Here is a 22,480-nt window from a genome sequence, read left to right as displayed (position 1 = left end):
TTTTTTTTTTTTGAAAATACATATTAAATCGGAACTCAGAGATATAATTATAACAATTCGTCAACACTATTCTTTAAATATATATACTTGCCTACATATTTCAGCAACCTGATCAAAATAATTGCAAGAAAAAATAAATGCTGCAAGTAATCATGATATGACAAAGTCCAAGCAGAGTCTTATGTGTGACAATATAGTATGCATTTATGTATATTTATAAATATATAAATTGATACAAAGATAATCGATACATTAGTTTGCCTCAATGGTCTTGTATTGCTCACCTGAGTGAAGACTTCACCTTTATTTCAAGCCCAGGGAAAACAGTATATATAACGGAAAAAGACAAACTTAATGTCGATTTTAACTTGCTGTCAAACTATCCTTCTCAATACTTTTCCTGTATAAACACCCCCACTGGTAATTGAATATTCTGCAATCTAAAAATTATTTCAAAAATAGATTTGCTACTTTACTCAGTAATGACAGATCGAGAATATTCTTCCTTTTACATATACATGTATATATACTGGTTGATATAAACTTACAGATTTTCTATGACTGTAATCTTGTTCTGAAGAGGTCAGACTTGCATTCAGCACATCCTCATTATGACAAAAGAATTCATTTTTCCCATCACTCAGCTCTCCGTTTGACCCTTAAAATGACTCTTTGACTGTTCAAATTTCCTTAAGACTTATTTGACCCTCAGGAGTTTAAATAAAGTGTCAAATTTTGTTAAAATCATCGGGATTTGACCTTGTAGTCGGTAAAACATACTAAAAATGACCCTCAGGATTTCATGGCTAGTGAAAACCCTGATTAAATTTTAATTCACTTCAAGACAGAAGAGATACAAAATATTGAAATTAACATATAATGACCAAGAGTGCCAGGATCATTTCAAATAACAGTGTGTACATAAAATAGCTAATGGATGGACAGATGGTTGCAGGCATTTTATTAATACAAAAATCATTTCCAGCATCAAAAACTAAATGCTGTTGTCTATTTTAGGACCATTTATACCTTAAATTAGTCACCAACTCTGTAATGCATGATAGGATCAACCATTTTTAAATAGAAATCAAAATCCACTTGTGAAACAAGTGAAGGATTTAAGCTAGTTGTCTGCCAATATGGTCAGAAAGATGTAAGGCCCTCACGGCTACACGTTTAAACGGATTCGTTTCGATTTTCAGTCGTAAACGTTAACGATAAAGTTTACTGTTTAATCGAAAAGACCACATTGTCTTACAAAATATCTAAGTCATTGCCTGTAATCGATTGTAAATGGTTTATTCCAAAGTAAAATACGGAAAATAGGTATTTACAACCATCCACACAGCATTAACGTGCAATAATTGCTCGTGACACAATACATTTTTGGTAAAGTTGATTTTCCTTTGATCTTTCAAAAGAGCGAAATGAGGATACAATGCAGAAAATGTGTGCCGACTCAATCATGATGAGCCCTGAACATTATTATTTGTACTTGTGTTAAAAATAGAAAGTAAGTCATCATTTGGCGACTTGAATACATGGTGAAGTATAGCACATAGAAGTACCACCGTTTAAACGGTGTCGTTTCGGTTCTTAGCAATCGTGTAAACGTTTACAAAAACTTGTAAACGTGGGAGCCTTAGAAAGATGCCACTTATGGCAATTTAAGGGGTCACAACTCTGTTATGCATGACGGTATCAGGCAGCTAAAATCTGATAGTGATACAAAGCATACAAAAAACACAGGTTTCAAAATGTTTTATTGTCACGATAGACTTGAATGTTCATAAATGACAAAATTGTATCCAAACAAAATTAATATAATACATCTTTATATACAATATTTACAAAACATACATATTTACAATGCTAACAATGTTTAAACAAGATGACCAACATGGTCATTGACCACTTGATCAAATGAAACCAAAATTTTCTATCCTTACCTTTATTTTATGGAAGAAAATTTGGCAAAGTTTTATTTCAACTTAAGGAAACTTAATGTTTTTCAATAATATGACCTCCTGACCTAGATTAAGACACTTCATAAATTATTTTCAAACCTGACCTATCTTTCATCAAGCTCAGAACCCTAAAACAACATTTGGCCAGAATTTCTAACTCTTCATTGTCATGAGTTTTTTTTGACAATGATCTTTAACAGGACTTATATTATAAAGGCATTCATTCAGAGTTCCCGAGTTTTCAGAATGGATGCACTCATTGGTGTAATCAAAGAGGACTTTATTCATGTTCTTAGGATTAAGTTTCAGTTTATTGGTAACCAGCAAAACATTTGCCTTTGACCATTGTCAGGTAAAAAAAAATATGGTGAAGACAATAACATACATGTATGTAAATAGACATGTTTATTTTTAAGTATCGGTCAAATATGAAACCTCTTTGATACATAAATTGTCATTGACCTTTTTGCAACCAGAGCTGTTATTACATGTATATAATTAAATTGTTTCTACCTAGTATATGTATAAAAACAAGCATTTGATAGTATTGCGGGCAATACAGTAGTCCCCTACCGGTCCCTCAAAAAGTTCTTTAATTGTCATACACTCCTGTGTATTGCCATTTATAATGAATTTGAGGATGAAGTCTGTATTTGAAAATATCGACCACAAAACATAATAAAATAAGATTGTCTATATCACAGTAATGTGTTAAGTTTCCATGCTTAGTAAGGAAATTATGTTTATACAACCTTGTCATATTATTACGATGTGGGATTTTAAAGTAAATCCTATAAGGAATGAAGAAGTTGGAGTGAAAATACCAGTTTCTCGAAAAAAATCTAAGTTCAAGGAGGACATAATTCTGGAAATAGTCTTGCTAGAGTATTTAACCTTCTCAAAAATGTCGAGTGATGATAAGAAACATATATATGAAGTTTGAAGTTCAAGGGGGACATAATTCTGGAAATAGTCTTGCTAGAGTATTTAACCTTCTCAAAAATGTCGAGTGATAATCAGACCTGGGGATGATTACATTGATCAGTAATTGATTTAATTACAATTACTTTCAGATTTTATTGTAATTGATTAAGATTGATTACTCCCACTTGTCTCTGTAATCAATTGAATTACAATTACTTTAAGAGAGTAATTGATTGATAATTGATTACATTGAATGTACATTAGACCACCCCAGAATTAAGAGCACCCTGCTATTAAGACCGTTTTTAAAAAGGTTCTCAAGTCAATGGTTTCATGATCTAGATTTAACCACCTGCTTATTCACCTCAAAGACCACCATATCCAGTCCAAATTTTTGTTTAATTTTAATGTGACCCAACTATAGAGACCACTGATATTAAAGTCAACACCTATCTAGATCTTAAATTTGTTGCTCTGATCTGCTTGAATGCTCTTTATCATGACACTTGATTTCACAAGGTGTGAAAAACTATTATATTTGGGTTATTGTATGAAATAAGGTGAGAAGAGTGCTACATTGTTGCTTTCAACATATATATTTTTTGAAAAATTAAATTTTTATTTGATTTATGTACATAATATTATAAGTGATACCGTAAAATTAATGTTCAATTTCTTCAGAAATAATGTTTTCCTTTCATCAGATTAAATATTAAAGCATTCTTTTATAGCGTCTTTTATAATGTATTTAATTTTATAGGTACATGTAAATATACATATTCAAATGTGCATATTGTTCATACAAAATGACTAAAATAGACCATGGTCTTAAAGTATGTAAGCAATGATAAGAATATTCACTTTGTTTCAGTCTAAATGGTGGTCTTAATTGAGGATTTTCACTTTATAACTGTAAAACAAAAGTTAAACTGTAAAATAAAGGCATCCTTTGAATCTAATAGTTTCCTGTTAAATCTTGAAGTAATCTGAATGTCAATCAAAATGTAATCATAATTACTGACTGAATTTAAGCTGTATTTGATTAATTTTGGGCAAGGTTATCAAATACATGAAGATTACAGTGTAATCATGCAATCAATTAAAAAATCAATGATTGCAATTAATGATTACCCCAGGTCTGGTGATAATAAGAAACATATATATGAAGTTTGAAGTAGATACATTAGGAAATAAAGAAGTTATTTAAAAAAGACAACATTTTTTCCCCTAAAAAATCTAAGTTCAAGGGAGGTAATATTGATATTTTTTGTGCTAGAGTTATAAACCTTGTCACATATGATGTGGTTGATGACCAGGAACTTATATTTAAAGTTTGAAGTAAACACCTTAAGAAATAAAGAACATATAGTGAAAAAGCTGAAAAATTTAAATCAGAAATCTTGAAATTCAGGCTATTTGTTGCCATAGCAACCAGAATTTTCAACATAGGAAGAAAAGAAAAAGATGTGCATAATCTCCAGACTGCCATCTACCCATATTTCAAGTTTCATAAAAATATTTTCAGTACTTTTTGAGTTATCACTGGATCCAGTTTATGTGTTAAATTTGCCATATTTTCAGACTATTTGTTGCCATAGCAACCAGAATTTTCAACATAGGAAGAAAAAAAAAGAGGTGCATAATCTCCATACTGCCATCTATCCATATATCAAGTTTCATAAAAATATTTTCAGTACTTTTTGCGTTATCGCGGGATCCAGTTTTGTGGACGGACGGACTGACGGACGGACAGACAGATGGACAGACGGACAGACAGACAGACGGACGGAGGGTAAACCTAAAGTCCCCTCCGGTTAAACCGGTAGGGGACTTATTACAAGGAATCTTCTATAAAAGATGATGCTTATTCTGTACTGTATATAAAATCAACAATTTAATCAATTCTAATGGAAGAAAATGAACATAGTTTTGATAAAATGATTTTTTTGTCAAAATGAAACAAATATTGTGGATTTTTAAAAAGAAAGAAAAAAAGAGAAAGAATCAACAATCAGTCATTACATCTAAAAGCTTGCCCGTCTTGCAGGGAAATAGGTAGATCTGCAATTGGCATGGGTAAAGACATCTTTTTGGCTAAAAAACCTTTCAAAGAAATAATCCTGTAACAAACATTAACTTACAAAAATGATGAAAATAAATATCTTCCTAAATAAAATAACAGCAACAAGACGACTACAAACAAATAAATTACAAATACTAATGAAAAAGGACTTTAATACATTAAATAAAAATAAGGTATAAATCAGTAAAACTTTGATTAAACAAGGATTCATACACCTTGAGATGAATGAATAGCTGTGTTTGTTTTAAACATTGATTAACAATAAAATAAGGTGTGGAAAATTTAAAAACATAAGACTGAAGAAACATTCTGAAATTGGTTTACTTTTTTGAGTTTTAGTTTGAAATGAATGTCTATTATATAATGTTAGCCTGTAATAGAATGGTGGGGTTCTAATGGTTTGTTTGACTAACAGTTTTGTAATGGGGATGGTGCATGGCCAACGTTTAACATTAACTGAATGCAATGCTGTTATACATAAAATACAAAAAAAGACAAATTTTGTTTCCTAATAAAGGAACTTTGTTTCAAGTTCATAATAAGAACCTGCACTTATTTTTGAAAAAAAAAAACAAAAAAAAAACTACCCTACTTTACTTTGTAGTTTCATTATTTCTGAAATTCTAACACTTAATAAATCAAATTTTGAATGATAAATATAGATGCATCTAAAATGAGAGTATCTTCTACAACTAAAAAATGATGATGGACAAATTGCTTCACCACCGTATCTGCACTTTCTTTGGCATAAGCTTTACCTTTTAAACTGACAACCCACATAAACAAATCTACATTTTTTCATAAGCTTTATAACAACTTTATCTTGGAAGCACACAAGGGTCGAAATGTTTCAAAGTTTAGTAAGTTTTTTTTGTTTCCTGTTATTTTATTTCCAATTAACAAGACCATAATATTATTTCAAGTATGCATGTGATAAAACAGCATTTTTTACCTTGAGAAAAAGAATGTCTTGTTATTTCAAATCTATATACGATACAACAATTCTTTTTAAACTTATCAATGTGTCCCCTTATTGCAAATCCACACCAATTTTGAGGCTAACGTAAATGAGCTGCGCCATGACAAAACCAACATAATGGGTTTGCGACCAGCATGGATCCAGACCAGCGGGTGCATCCACGCAGTCTGATCAGGATCCATGCTGTTCGCTTACATACTCTATAACAAGTAGAGAAACTGATATCTTTGCAGAAAGAATTCAAAATGGAAAACTTGCAATGAAGGACCTTAAGCTCAAGATGTGAGATGCCAATTGAGGGATGACCGCAAAACTACAGTAACTAATATGAAATTAAGAAGGACTTGCAACAGTTTTGCAGTCAATCCTCAAAATGGTTTAGAATCATCTTACTTCACAATAAAGCCAGAGAGAGACCCTGCAATATTTCAACCTTTCATTTAAAACCATGAAATATACCCACATGAAACATTTTCTGTATTTTATCCATTTAATTATCACATCACAATACATTTCGTATAGTCAGCCATTTTCATAAGCAAGGCATCAATGTTTGCAAATAATGTTGGGAATCACCATTCAACAAAATATCTACAACCCTTTTTGTCACAAAATTAACTTTATCACTAGACAATACCATTTTTATAAATAATTGCACTATCATTAACATTATTATTATATCATGAATCTCCAATGTTTCAATATTTTGCACCAAGAAGTCTCGAAATTAAGATAAGCAAATATTTTGTTTCCTCCTGAAAAACTTATTTCATTTGTCAATCATGCGAATGCACCATACCACAAATATATGATCTCAGATGTTCTATGTTAGTCATTTCAAGAAAAATGATCATTCTACAAAATTCATATCATTCTGTGGAGCACCGTGTTGTTTGAACTATTTTGTGATAGTATAACTTTCAGTAGTTTTGTACAACACCAGATAGCTGTACCATTTTCTAATCAAAAATAATATCCCTCATCCATTATGAACTGGCTACAGTAGGATTCATTCTTTTAAAGACACATCACATTTTATTCATGTACTTCAGAAGAATTTTTCATTTCCGGTTAGGTAACCATGGAAATTACCTCCCATGAAATCTGTACCAGTCGGTTCTCAAATTTTCTTCGCAATAGCTGCCTGAGAAGAGGTGTGTACTGTCAATTAAAAGCATGACTGAATTGTGCCGGTGACGTAACGCTGAAACATCACAGCATGCTGGGTAACAAACAAGTTCAGTCTTTTCATTATCATTGTAACAGTTTTGCCGACACTATCTCGTAAACCATTCTCCGTCGGAAATACGGCATGTCAGCCTGAAATATAAATAACATTTATTATGCCTTTGCCCTACTTTTCTATCAAATGAGAATGCCTAAATTAGAAAATTTCTGTCTTTAAGAGCACTTAACTAATTATTTATTTAAATCTTATTTCAATAAATCTATCACTCATCTTTTAATAAAATTTTCTATGTGGACTTACTGCCCAAGCTTTCGAAAAAACAGGCCAAAATTTAACCAAGTTAGACAATGTTAAGAAAAAATCAAAAGATTAAAACAGCTAAAGTAAGTCAGGAGTAGTTCCGAACTAGTTCTGGACAAGAAGTGTTAATTACTGTTCAGAATTAGCATCTGAGTGGTTTGGGACTGGTTCGTCACTGTTTCCACTAAACCACCTCCTTTGTTGGGACAGAAAAAAATTGCCTGGAACAATATTCCAGTCCACTCTAATTCTGGGCCATAATTTGTGCAGACCCTACGTTACTGTTCCCCTACACCTCCTTTGTCTGGACAGAAAAAATTTCTCCTGAAAAATGTTCCAGTCCACTCTAATTCGGTTCTGACTGTTCTGACTATTCTAGACCATAATTTGTGCCGACCCTCTGTATATATGTAAATGTACTTATTTTATTTCTTTTCAAAATTAATTTGGAAATCAAATACTAGTAAATTATGTGTTTGAATGGTACAGTACCTGTGTGAATGAGATAGGAGCCTCACGGGTGATATATTCAGCGTATTTACATGCAAACATGCCACAATCACTTCCATTCATTTGCTGAGGTATATCCTGTAAAAGTAAGATTTACAATACATAGTATATAATTATGTTTTAACAATATTTTAAGACCCCAAAATACCTTGAATTTAGGTATAATCTTGAAATACTTTCACACATGCATTGCACTTGTATTTTCTAAAGACAATTAGATATTGGTTACTTTATGTAAGCTTTACAAACCTATGACAGAGGGTTTGAGTGTTATTGCGTTTCTTCAAGGAAAATAAACAATAACATGATTTTGATTTGACCTACCTTGACTATAGTTGATTTCCAACCTGTTAAATTAAATTCTGACTTCTTTTTATCTAAGCTTTCATCACAGAGATATTGTCTGAAATAACAGAAAAATAAAAATAAGAATTTATTTTGTTTGTTTTGTTGTTACACCAATTTTAACACATTTTCGGTCATATCTTGGCTGTCTATCCACCTAACCAGCTTCCCTGGATAACTTATCATCAATTTCTCTGAAAGTGACTGATTTCTAATCTAACATGATTTCTTAATCATCTGTGAGAGAAAAATGCCCATTAAACTCTTTTTTTTTTACTTTTGGTTGGGTTTTACATCACACCAACACTCAGTGAACACACAGTATAGGTCATATGGAGACTTTCAGCTTTATTGATAGAGGGAGACAGACCTCTGGTGCCCATTCATATATTATTTCAGGCACAAACAGGCATCTAAGAACCACCAATGTTCCATAAGCTAGCTGGATAGCTTCTCACATGAAAGACTCCAAAGTTCTGTCAGGATTTGAACCCACAGCGGTGAGGGGCAAGTGGTTTGAAGTAAACAACGTTAACCACTCAGCCACAGATTCTTATTAAACTCAATGTCCTTTATCAATTGTCACAATGAAATTTCCCTTGCTCGAGAATCAGACCCACACTGTTGTTTCATATAATTCTCTGATTTTCTTAAAAGAACATGGCATAACTTTGCTTTAATGTAAAGTGATGTTGAGAAGTCCTCAATACTTTTAAGCAAAATGTTATCTTGTTCTTTCTTCAACTTTACTAACCAATCTATGTTTTGATCTATGACCCACATACTAGAAATATTCAGAAAATAAGTAAGTATTTTAATATAAATCTAGAAAATTTTAATATCAACCCATGCCAAACAATATTTTAACAAAACCAAAGACTAAATCAAAATCTACGCAACAAAAACATCACATCTCAGGGCTCACACTGGCTCAAATAAAATAATAGCCAATAATTTCAACTTAAAAAAATAATAGCCAAAAGTTCAGCACACTATTCACGAATTAATGATTAACAACATAAGCAGTTGATTTTATACATTACATTTATATCTTTCAGTTTTATAAGGATTCTCAAATAAACTGATACATTTGTGTATATTGATAACTACATTTTTTTAAATAGAACCACAACTTTAATTGTTATTAAAGAACAGAATAAAAACGTTATTATTAGTATAATAACTGTATAACAATAATATTAAAGATTCATTTTAACTTTACATAATGCTGTTATCAGCCAACTTTTTTTGTTTGTTCTAATCAAATTTTGTCAGCTATAACCATTAACACACAATTGGAGTAGATCAAGGACATATTAGCCTATAGAAATAACACAAGTTTGCAAACTCATTCACAGAATGCAGCCTTTTTCTGAATAATTTACTGAAAAATATCATCATCACCAATGTAATACAAATTTTCTGCCATAGTAGTAAAGATTTTTAAACAGAACATAGCTTATTTCACCTTTAAATAAATATCAAAATTATCGTTGTCGCGAAAAATATGTGACAATCGGATTTTTTCCTGTTTTCTGAAGAAAAATTCACAATTTTGGTTGTTGTGCAAATAGTTGTTTGGAATTTAATACTTTTTAATATTTAACCATTGTTTTTCCACTGGCGATTTAGTCAAGTAGCTTTAAATAAAAAAAATCAAAATTTGCAATTACTGGAATTCACGGTAAATTTTGGGTAAGTCAATATTCAGTTTATCAATTTTAAAACGATTTTGTGGCTAATTGACGGATATTTGATGGCTATTATAAATGCTGGACAATATCTTTAAAGTACTTATACAATTATACATCTCGCATGTATTTTATCACTTGAGGCAATATAGTTAGCAGCACGTGACCGCTCAATTCAATGCACCTCGCTGGTGTTAATTGGGTCTGCTGCATTCATTATCGATTTTTACACCTTATATAAACACTGTTGGAAGAAAAAAGTAATCGCCAGATTTTGTAGCCAAAATGCAAAAATAATCGCCAATCTTATAAAATAATCGCAAATGGCGACTATGGCGACCGACAGCGTGAGCCCTGCATCTTAAAAAGAAAGACTTGGTGAAGTAATTGAAAAATTCTCAGTTAAACTGTAAATTGTAACACACTACTCTACATACTGACAGACTTACTTTAAAGCATTTAGGCACTGTGTGTTGTTCCCTCCCATTGAATCATAATACTGAATATCCTTCTTCTTAAAGTTGATCACCTGAAAAAAAAAACATGACAGCTTGTATGTGATTTTTTATATCCTAGAAAACCAAGCGCCACACCAACCAGTTTCTTGAACTACTTTTAGAGAAAGAATTGTTATACAGTGTTAGAAAAAAATCTCAAAATCCACTCCACACACTTATAAAATTACTGGTAAGAAATGTTGTTTTGTTTGTTTGGTTTTATAGCGCACAAACACAGTTGTGGTCATATGGCGCCAAAACAAAACAGATCATTTTGGCTAACCTCCTGTGTTACAAACTTACAAGCAATACCACCTCACCTGCTGAAGCTAACTAATGCACAGACTCCAATAATTCGGAATCATTTAGTTGTCACTTACGATCATGCGGGGTTAAACAGTGGCTGCAATTCTGATGCCTCGGCCTGTAAAGGCAACCACTTGGCCACAAGGGGTGGAAACAAAAAAGTAATCATATACAGAGGTCACACAAGTAGGCAAATACAATGGATATACTTGCCTTGTTGGCAGCAAAATGGTTACAAGACATTGTACTTGTTTTTTTACGGAGTTGAAGCCGTAAGGCAAATTTCAAGTTTTCCTTGACAGTACAAAGCAAAAGCATGTCCACTGTACTATTTCTACATTTGCAATCACCCATGTAGAACCACCAACCTTTCATAACCTAGCTAGGCACTAGGCACATAAAAGAAAAAGTGCAACAGCTAAACTTTCAACACATATACATACTGCTAAACACCAATGCATGCCGAGATGTACAGGTATCAAAATGTAATCTACTGCAAGCACGTCCACCCGTCTTGTCCATCGCTTCACGGCTGATTGACCTCCACTCATCACTTTGGGGTAGAAAAATGTGTTGAAAGCATAAACTTTGGAATTGCCATCCTTCTCGCCTCTTTCCATCAGGAGATTCATATAAAAATTTATCACCTGCAAAAATTTTAACACTGTATATTAAAAACAAATCTATACATCATATCCATTTGCAACTCCTCAGTATATTTATAATTAAACAGAAACTGCTAACATATATGTTGTACTCATTAACATACTAAGGTTAATCTGAATAATGAATCTATATTTTAAACTATTAAGATACATTGTCTTAAGATAGCAATTTCACCCTGAGACTTGAATGTATTTATACACATAGCTAATAAGAAAGGAATAAAGATATGTTACATGTCGATGGCTCAATGAAAAATGTTAAATAAGATGTCTGCCGCTTATTCCTGATATCACGAATATCAAACCAAAGTCCGACATTAGTGACTTTACCTACTCGGCCACAAAATCTCTCTACACTCTTATTATGACATTGTGGCTTACAGATAGATTCAAATATTGTTAGCTAATTCACTATACAAATTGACCAGTGCAAGATTTAAACAAATGAAAGCTTAAAATTTTAAAATTCACCTTTAAACTTGAAGTTTAGTTTTGTTTTGGGTTTTACGTCACATCAACACAGTATAGGTCATATCGCGACGTTCCAGCTTTACTGGTGGAAGAAGACCTCAGGTGCCCCTTCGTGCATATTTCAGACACTAACGGGCACCTGAGTAGAACCACCGACGTTCCGTGAGCTAGCTGGATAGCTTCCTCACATGAAAGAATCCAAAGTCCCTGTCGGGGATTCGAACCCACAGCGGTGAGGGGCAAGTGATTTGAAGTCACGACCTTAACCACTCGGCCACGGACGCCCCATAAAACTTAAAGATATACCAGAATCTATGATTTAATCAACATACCTCATCATTTAGCCAATTAAGGCCAGCTAATGTGGCTATATCACCTTTTGTAATCTGTAACCGGAATTTATCTACAAGGACTTGACCAGGACTTCCTCGTGACAGGGCATTGTTTATAATATTCTCCATTTCACCTGTCAGTTCTGATAAGTCAAAAATACCTTATGGTGACTTTACATGTAAATTTCTAGCTTAACTGGAATAGATAGACCTCAAGTGTCCATCTGAGTAATAATTCAGGTGCAAGCAATTAGCCGTATCAACATTCCCTAAGCTGGCTTTCACATGAAATTAGTCAATGACAGGATTTATACCCCCAAAGGTCAGGAGGTAGTGATTTGAGATAAGGTATATTAGCCACCTGGCCAAGGGAGCAGTAATTGAAATATTATCTAATATTATCTAATCAGGCTCATAAAAACAAGAGCATTGCATGTGGTGTTTACGCTCGTTTGTATAAGGCAACCATTTTTTGACAAATATTTTAAGTTAAAGAGTCAAAACTCCAAAAATATAGCTTGCAGAATTATGCATTTCTCTAATAACTGCAATTTGTCATGATATGCAAGTATTTAAAGTTTCATGTTGATAACAATCAAAATTATTTGAATTATTGGTTATATTATAGTTTATTGCACAAAGACAACATCAATGACATATCATAATAGCTCGACTTTCTTATTGAAACTGATGAGGTAAAACCGAATATCTAGAGACTATCACATACCAGGAAGACCTTCTTCCTCTTCTATTATCTGACATTCATCTTCTTCTTCCTCCTCTGACGAGATATCAGACACCGGTAAATCATCAACGACCACCGGTGTCTTCTTGTGTATATACATCTGGCGACGTATCTTCCGCTCGAGATCCGCCTCATCTTGCTTCCTCTATAAAATTATAACAACATTTAAACTTAGGTGAAAACTAATTTAAGATAAATATTATATATCGATATACAATTTTGTTTCATCGCAAAACTTCTAATAACTTTAAAAAAATTTTGAACTTGTCTCTTGAGTTTTCCCACACAAATAGAAAGAGAAAAATGTTCTAATTTCTTTGTAAAAAATATCTTGTAAAATTACACAATTTATATAACTGCATGCCCATTAATTTATGTAAATAAGTGTGAAGAATTCTCAAAAAACCTTTTGATGTTACCAGTCTCATTACTGAGACATTCAATCGTGGCATCTAATTTCACTTGCAAATCAAATATATTTATCAGTGTTTCTATTTTGCCAACAAAGCCAAGCTATAAAGCTCTAATGAGTATATATAAATACCTGTTCTTCATATAATTTTGCTTTGATTTGAGCCTCTGCAAGTTGCCTCTCCCTTTCCCGAGACTTAGCACTGTATGTTGATGTTCTGAAACGTTTATAATAACAATGAAAATAGTGACAAGTTACGCAAATAAAGTTATGAACTCTACCAGTTCTGGCTGTTATACTGTATTAATGTCATCAACTCTTTCTAGAGCGGTTGTGAAAAAGAAATTTCCTTTGCCAAAAATATTAAACCATGCCAGTCATAAACAAATCTGTTCATATCACTTGCTTTAAAGCATTCTTAATGAAAACTTTTACTATAAAATCTGACTCATTTTATGTAAATGGTATCATAAACAACTTACAAATCCTTTATCCAATTTTCTGAGAGGAATTTACAGTCTCTATAATCATTTGTAGGTGTCTTTAACTTTCTGTCCCTGAAACTAAAACCACCAATACTAAGTTGTAATAGTAATATTATTCGTACAAAAGTGCATTCAAATCACTTACTTCCAATGATACAGGCTTCTTTGTCAAAACATTATATAATTTTATTTATATACACCAAATTTTCAAAAGAGAAAAATATATATGTAATTGGAGCATTTCTAGGTTTCACAGATAGATGTATATGTAGATACAAGACCTCCAGATCAAGCAAAAACTTGCCACCAACATAGAACCATTCACTGTCTGGAAGCCAGCTGGGTACCTTCTACACATAGAAAAAGTCAAATTTCCTAGCAGGGATAAAAATCTTGGTAAAACCATCAACTTATCTGTAAAATAGTTGTTACACATATTTACTTGCATCTTACTGCACTATTGTCCACAACAACACTTATATGTTGTATAGTAATGTTGCTACTGTATACATATTACATTAGGGCGGCCGGCCCTCAATGCCCCCCTACATGGGAAAAAGACATGAAAAGTTCACCTCCTACAGGTACAGTCCCCTTAAAACAGAGAGTGAGAGCCCTGAAGTGGCAATTAAACTGGCTCAATGTCTTTGTATTTAACTTCCACTTTTAAAAAACTTCACATAACCTAAAATTTGACAGTGGCTTAGGCTCCTCTAATTAAAGAATGTAATGTTTCTCTGGCGGGGAAGCAGAAATCTTGGTAAAACCATTAATCTTCCTTATACCTTAGGCATTGTGACTTTACCACAAAATACATGGCTAAACTGCAAAAAGGATCAAGTAAACAACAATTTTATACATACCCAAAAAATCTTTCATGTGTTTCTGGCTCCTGGTCTTCTGTGAGATCTGAAAAACAGTAACAGCTCTATAAACCTTATATTCTTCTGCTTTTCTCAAATAGACTTGCTGTGTGTTCATATTTTTTTATTGGGTTTTATTTTGCCCTTAACGCATAGGTCATATCATATAGCAACTTTCCAGCTTTACTAGTGGAGGAAGACCTCAGGTGCCACTCAGGTGTAGGTGTGCGTTATTTCAGGCAAAAACGGGCATTTCAGTAGAACAATCGATGTTCTATAAGCTATCTGGATATGAGTGTTCATTTTTAAAAATTGTCCATTATATATTATGGGGATATAACTTTCTATAAAAGACAGTACAGAGCCTTATCAGATTGCATGAATGTACAGAATGGCCTGGTTGTATTTCAAAGGGAAAAAAATGTAATTTTTTGGTGCCATCATTCCAAGTGTTAAGACTTACCAAGTTTTAGTCACTGCGTTTTTTTTCTTGAGTTCAAAGTTCCACCAACAATTATGAACTCATAATATGGCAACTTTTATGCTTAACTGGTGGAAAAAGATTATAAACACTATGTATCCTATAAATGTTTTTTTTGTCATATCTTAGCAATGGGTCCCACTAACCAACTTTCCTGGCTTATTAACTAGTAAGTACCAATTTATCTCTGCAAATGGCCATCACATAATCCCACATGATTTCCGAATCATCAGTGAGATACATATGACTATAGAACAATTGTTAAAGAAATTTTACGTCCTGCCCAAGGATCAAACCAGCCACCCCTGGACTACTAAACAAATGCTCTTCCTAATGAACTGAGCCGGTGGAAATATATCTTCTTAACATAAAGTTACAGTTCAGACAGACTGACATTGTTCGAAGTAAGGTTTATCAATTCTGATATCGTAAATGACAAAGTATTATTACAAGTATTATAGACAAGAAACTTACCTATAGTATCTGTATGACGTATATCTGGACGTACTGATGGTATAGCTGATATGTCTGTTAGAGGAATAAACGTATCGTCATGCAAAGTTCCATTATCTGTATTTCAAAATAAATACAACATTAAGAATTTCTATGGATTTTGCAATATTTTTTTAATTATTGTGTTTACTTTCCTTATGTGTTTTGAGTCTTATTTAAACAGCTACAGTCTTACAGTGTGTTTATTTTGCTTGTTTGCTTTCATTTTTTTTAACAAGTACAGTCAACTATCGTTATCTCGACATCGCTTTTCTCGATATTTCGTTATCTCGATCATATTTTGAAAGTCCCGATTTTCTTCCTGCTTTATCTATATTGGAAATATTTGTTTATCTCGATATTTTTATTTCGATATTTTTAGTATCTCGATGTAAAATTTCAGTCCCAACAATTATTTTCACACTATTTTCCTTTGTTTATCTCGACTAATAGTTTTCTTTCATCTGTTCCCTTCAGACGTGTGAAAAACACAAACTAGACGATAATTGCTCAATAGCGCGTTTTATAATGATGATAATGTTTGTAACAAGTTAAGCTGTTTTTATAAAAGTTATTTAGCGTGTTGATTGACTTATGTCCAAAATGAGTGAATGTTACGTTCTTTATAAATATTCGAACTCTGTATCAATTCATTATGACTTTAAATGTAAATGAAATAGTGAAAGAATAGAAACGCTATCGTTGCAATATAGTTTAACAACATCACCACTAAATCAATCAGCGGTCGAACAATCTCGAGAAAGACCCGATAAATACCCGGGAGAATATCCGGATCAACCACCCTGAAAACAATGTTTGCACTACATTGGTGTATTACTGAGTAAACCTCACTATGTGTTTTTATCACAGACACCCGTATTTCCGCTGGTAAACATCCGCTAATGTTACTGTGTTAAATATTGACTAGGCATATGAAAACAAGACATGGGGATATCATAGTTTATTTGACATAAGGTATGCACATGTCTTTTGTAAAAATCAGTTTCTGCCTTATTCAAGCCCTAATATGTTTATCTCGACATTTCGTTATCTCGATATTTTTTGGACGGTCCCGATGACTTCGAGATAACGAGAGTCGACTGTATGTTACATGGATTCTATTATATTTTATAAAACTTCTAAGACGAAAATTACTAACAAAATTTATCTCTCAATGCTTCTTTAGCAGGGTTGGATTTTTAGTGCACAAACACAGTAAAGGTCATATGGCAACTTTCAAACTTTACTGATAGAGGAAGACCTCAGCTGCCTCCCTTACAATATTTAGGCAGGGCAGCTGAGTAGAACCATCAACATCCATAAACTAACTGGATAGCTTCCTTACATGAAAGAATACAAAATTCCTGGGGGAGATTCAAACCCACAGCAGTGAGGACCAAAGCCCCCAAAATGATAAACAAGGGCACATAGCAAGTAAAACTCAGATTTGTAAATTTCAAACATAACATACCTGTGGTTATTTGTTGTCTAGGTGTGGACTGACTTGGCTGTACTTTTATTTTTTGTCGGACGGGTTTTTCGATCTTATCTGGAGGTTGCTGTATAGTTGAACCCAATATACTGTTGTTTGAGCTAAAATAAAACCTGATAGGAGAAAGAGAAAACAAGAGAATGTATTAAATTGTCTTTACAATTCAGTTTAAACATAATCTATCTATTTTAACTTGGTTGTGAATAAACCTTGCATCTTATCTGACTTATCTGATGCTGCTTCCTGGAGCTAACCAGTACTGGTGCCATATGAAATAAGTTCATGACCAGCACTGCATTTCCCTTACAGTTGGGGAAAAATAAATATTATTTTTTAGCACTATAGGAAGAAACAACAAGATGTAAATTTAATTTTAGGTGGAAACTGCTTGATTTTAAGGATGTTTTTTAGCAGGGAAGACACCTATGAACAACCCTTGCAATAGATAAAAAGACCTACGAGAGTAGAGGTCAAACCAACTATTCCTAGTTGAGAAGCGGATACCGCAAGCAACCACTACTTTTTAAAATTACACAGAGTTAATAGAAGAGAACCATTATTTAATAATACACATTTCTGTAAGCTTTTACTAAAAAAACTTTCATTAATCATTGTATGAAATATTGTAACATTTTACATTCCTTTTAACTCAATACAATTCAACAATATTTCATTCAACTTCCTTCAACTAAATTTTACTTCATAATGATGCTATTGGATCTAGTTGTCATGATGTTGTTGTAAAAGTCAATTGGCAACCTTTAAACTTTACTGGAAGAGGTATCTCAAATGCTCTTAAATAGCTGAATAAAAAACTTTTTGTAAAGGAATTCAACTTGCATGACCAACTTCAAATCCACACCAATCATGACTGGCAAGTGATTTCAAGTCAGTCATAACTCTACCATCTTTTCCATCTCCTTGAATCAGGACATTCACAAAATGCAAACAATAAATTCATTAACAACTATAAAACTTAAAAAACAAGCAATTATCATAGTATTGCAAGCAATCCATAAGTCCCCTACCGGTTAGAACCCCATCAACATTCTGAAGGGCCATTGGCCATTCACTAATGTTTCAATTTTTCTCTATTTTAAGTAAATTTGTTGGAAAAGTTCTTTAAAAGTGATCACAGGAAACAGTTTTTATGAACAGACAGACAGACGGACTGAAGGACACTCTAAAGTTAACATTTGAAACATCCCTGTAACCAAAATATAACATTTTAAAAGCAAAATTCTTAAAGAGGAGATAACTCTTGAATTAAAGATGCAATTTCATAAAAAATTTCAGCTCTTTTTGACTAATCACAAATATTGTTATATTTGCCATGTTTTAAGCCTATTTGTTGCCAAGGCAACAGATATTTTTTCAACATAGGGAGAACAGATAAGACATGCATAATCTCAAGACTATCTACCCATATGTCAAGTTTCATAAAAATATTTCCAGTACTTTTTGAGCTATCACTGGATTCAGTTTATTTGTAAAATTTGCCATATTTTCAGTCTATGTGTTGCCATAGCAACCAGAATTTTCAACATAGGAAGAAAAGAAAAAGACGTGCATAATCTCAAGACTGCTATCTACCCATATGTCAAGTGTCATAAAAATATTTCCAGTACTTTTTGAGTTATCACTGGATCCATGTGTTGCCATAGCAACCAGAATTTTCAACATAGGAAGAAAAGAAAAAGACGTGCATAATCTCAAGACTGCTATCTACCCATATGTCAAGTGTCATAAAAATATTTCCAGTACTTTTTGAGTTATCACTGGATCCAGTTTATGTGTAAAATTTGCCATATTTTCAGCCTATTTGTTGCCATAGCAACCAGAATTTTCAACATAGAAAGAAAAGAAAAAGACGTGCATAATCTTAAGACTACCATCTACCCACATGTCAAGTATCATAAAAATATTTCCAGTACTTTTTGCGTTATCACTGGATCCAGTTTATGTGTAAAATTTGCAATATTTTCAGCCTATTTGTTGCCATAGCAACCAGAATTTTCAACATAGGAAGAAAATAAAAAGACGTGCATAATCTCCATACTGCCATCTATCCATATACCAAGTTTCATAAAAATATTTTCAGTACTTTTCAAGTTATCGCGGGATCCAGTTTTGTGGAAGGACGGACTGACGGACGGACAGACAGACGGACAGACAGACGGACGGAGGGTAAACCTAAAGTCCCCTCCGGTAAACCGGTAGGGGACTAACAAGCAATTATCATAGTATTGCAAGCAATCCATAAGTCCCCTACCGGTAAGAGCCCAAGCAACATTCTGAAGGGCCATTGGCCATTCACTTAGGTTCCTATTTTAAGTAAATTTGTTGAAAAAGTTCTTTAAAAGTGATCACAGGAAATAGTTTTTATGTACAGACAGACTGAAAGACACTCTAAAGTTATTTTTTAAACATCCCTGTTATCAAAATATAACATTTTTAAAATCCTATCATGATTGAAGAAGTTGGAGTAAAAATTACCAATTTCTCAAAAAAATGTCTAAGTTCAAAAGGGGCATAATTCTGGAAATAGTCTTGCTAGAGTATTGAACACTCACAAATGTTGAGTGACAATAAGAAACATTTATATGAAGTTTGAAGTAGATACATTCAGAAAAAGAAGTTATTAAAAAAAAACAATGTTTTTTTCATGAAAATTTCAAGTTCAAGGGAGGTAATTCTGATAAATTTTGTGCTAGAGTTGTAAACCTTGTCACATATGATGTGGTTGATGACAAGCAACTTATATTTAAAGTTTGAAGAAAATACCTTAAGAAATAAAGAACTTATAGTGAAAAAACTTAAAAACTAGAATCAGAAATCTTGAAATTCAGTCTATTTGTTGCCATAGCAACCAGAATTTTCAACATAGGAAGATAAGAAAAGGATGTGAATAATTTCCATACTGCCATCTACCCATATGTCAAGTTTCATTGGCATATTTTCAGTACTTTTTGTGTTATCACTGGATTCAGGTTATGTGTAAAATTCGCCATATTTTCAGTCTATTTGTTGCCATAGCAACCAGAAGTTTCAACATAGGAAGAAAAGAAAAAGACTTGCATAATCTCCATACTGCCATCTATCCATATATCAAGTTTCATAAAAATATTTTCAGTACTTTTTGCGTTATCGTTGGATCCAGTTTATGTGTAAAATTTGTCATATTTTCAGTCTATTTGTTGCCATAGCAACCAGAATTTTCAACATAGGAAGAAAAGAAAAAGACGTGCATAATCTCCATACTGCCATCTATCCATATATCAAGTTTCATTAAAATATTTTCAGTACTTTTTGCGTTATCGCGGGATCCAGTTTTGTGGACGGACGGACTGACGGACGGACAGACGGACGGCCGTTCTCACAGGACAGTAATTATGTGGCTACTCTATTGTTCTTTTAGCCACGCAAAAGAAAATAGCCACATAAAAGCATTACGGAATGAATGACATCAAAGAGAACCTATTGTCCCTCTAGCCACATAATTACTCTCCTGTGAGTGCGGACGGACAGACAGACGGACAGACGGACGGTAAACCTAAAGTCCCCTCCGGTAAACCGGTAGGGGACTAAAAAAAATTAAAATATACTTTACCTTGGTAACTGTGGAACTCTTACTGGATCTTTGATAGTTTCGTTAATTTTACTTTTATCTTTCTCCTCCTCCAATGGCACTGTGGTAAATTTCTGAATCAACTGTTGATATCTCACTTTATCATCCAGCCTCACACTCTATAGTATAAACAGTACAAATTAATATAATTTCTCACTCATAAGTCTAGTTTTTCTCTCCCAATTCACAAGGTTATAACACCTATCCTCGCCTTATAAGCGGATCAAAAAAACTACTACAGAAAACATATTTAGAAGAGTCATAGCAAATACCAACAACTGATCCATAATTATCCTACCCAAGTGTAATAAAAAAACATCCTCATTAGAATTCAGATTTGTCCACAGTACATTTGAGGGAAAACATTATCAAAATAATGCACCCTTAAGTCAATTGTAAATATGGACAACCCCCCACCCCCCCACCAATTCAACCACCAAGAATAGCTAGATCATAAAAAAAAAAATAGATTTTCAAAAGCAAGAAAAAAGGACCTACAAATACAATAAATTGGTAAAATCCCCTGCTAAAATAAAACCTTGTGCAATGTGAATTGCACATGTTCCTCTCCCATAAACCCCCCCCCCCCCCCCCCGAATCATATATAGCTGTAATTCACTAAATGGATAAGCCACAGAGATGTTGACAAACATATTATTCTTAAACAACAAATTTAAATTGACAATCTTGACCAGAGTGTCCTATACATATCCAAAAGTCAGATCATTGTGCTTACACCAGAATTCATAAGTAACCACGCAACTTACATCACGAGCTGTAAATTTGTGTTTATTTCTCGTCGTAAACATTTTTTCCAGTTTCGATTTGGAACCAGTCTTGCCGAAGCAACCTGAAATATCAAATAATTATGTTATAAAATACATATACATTAAATAGTTTTGACTGACGAAATGATTAAATTTCTTGAAGACACATTTTTATTGAGAATTACCTCCCTTGATCTTTGAGCGGGATAATACCATCTACATCATGTATATTACAGGCCACTAGTCATATTGTGAACCATATCCTTACAATTACAGTGAAACTGTTTGAGTGTACACTGTTACACACTCTAACAGGTCTCTATAAATTTGTTACACCGTAGGTGATAATTAAATACATGAAACTGATTACAGTGACGATATACCGCTTATTTTGATGTGGTTGCTGTGGTTGCCGTGGTCCTGACACTTGTTTTCAAAATGGTTGCCTCTTGGAAACAACAATATCCAGATATAACAGAGGTCCCCTAAATATGGCAGAGTTTACTGTATGTATGTATACACATTACCTGTCTCAGATTCTGTCTGCACTGTCTTTGATTCACGATACCCAGAATGTATTGATGGCCTTATCAAACTCTGAAATCAAAAGAAAATTAGTTAACTACACATTTTACATCCATTCTATATACATTTTGTATCTAAGCTTCTCTAGTCTTTAGTGACACATACATATCTAAAACATTTAAGCACTTTTAAGAGACCTAAACATGTGCCTAAGTCATACCAGATAACTGCTTTCTTGGTGTGTTGTTAACAGTAACCATTCCAGTGTGTATTGTATGATTTAAAAACATCAACTCTGGATTTTGAATCTGATACTCTACCCTACACCACT

At 33.1% G+C, this 22,480-nt stretch overlaps 1 protein-coding gene across 1 annotated transcript; it reads right to left on the bottom strand.

Annotated features, from left to right (window-relative positions):
• Positions 1–5,839: 5,839 nt before the first annotated feature.
• Positions 5,840–22,221, bottom strand: LOC132754338 (sentrin-specific protease 1-like; the record flags this gene model as incomplete). The annotated part of the gene is given in 15 exon segments (XM_060744958.1): positions 5,840–7,273; positions 7,935–8,030; positions 8,277–8,355; positions 10,438–10,517; positions 11,235–11,438; positions 12,260–12,402; positions 12,987–13,149; positions 13,549–13,633; positions 13,899–13,979; positions 14,765–14,810; positions 15,720–15,815; positions 17,209–17,342; positions 20,840–20,976; positions 21,625–21,707; positions 22,152–22,221. Coding segments are annotated over 15 exon segments (1,563 nt in total), but the record flags the coding sequence as incomplete, so codon positions are not given.
• Positions 22,222–22,480: the final 259 nt, after the last annotated feature.

This window comes from Ruditapes philippinarum, unplaced genomic scaffold, assembly GCF_026571515.1.
Source record: "Ruditapes philippinarum isolate M1 unplaced genomic scaffold, ASM2657151v2 ctg496_1_1_1_1, whole genome shotgun sequence".
Lineage (NCBI taxonomy): Eukaryota > Metazoa > Mollusca > Bivalvia > Venerida > Veneridae > Ruditapes > Ruditapes philippinarum.
The sequence above is the reverse complement of the archived record's forward strand: the minus strand, read 5'-3'. Positions and strand labels throughout refer to the sequence as shown.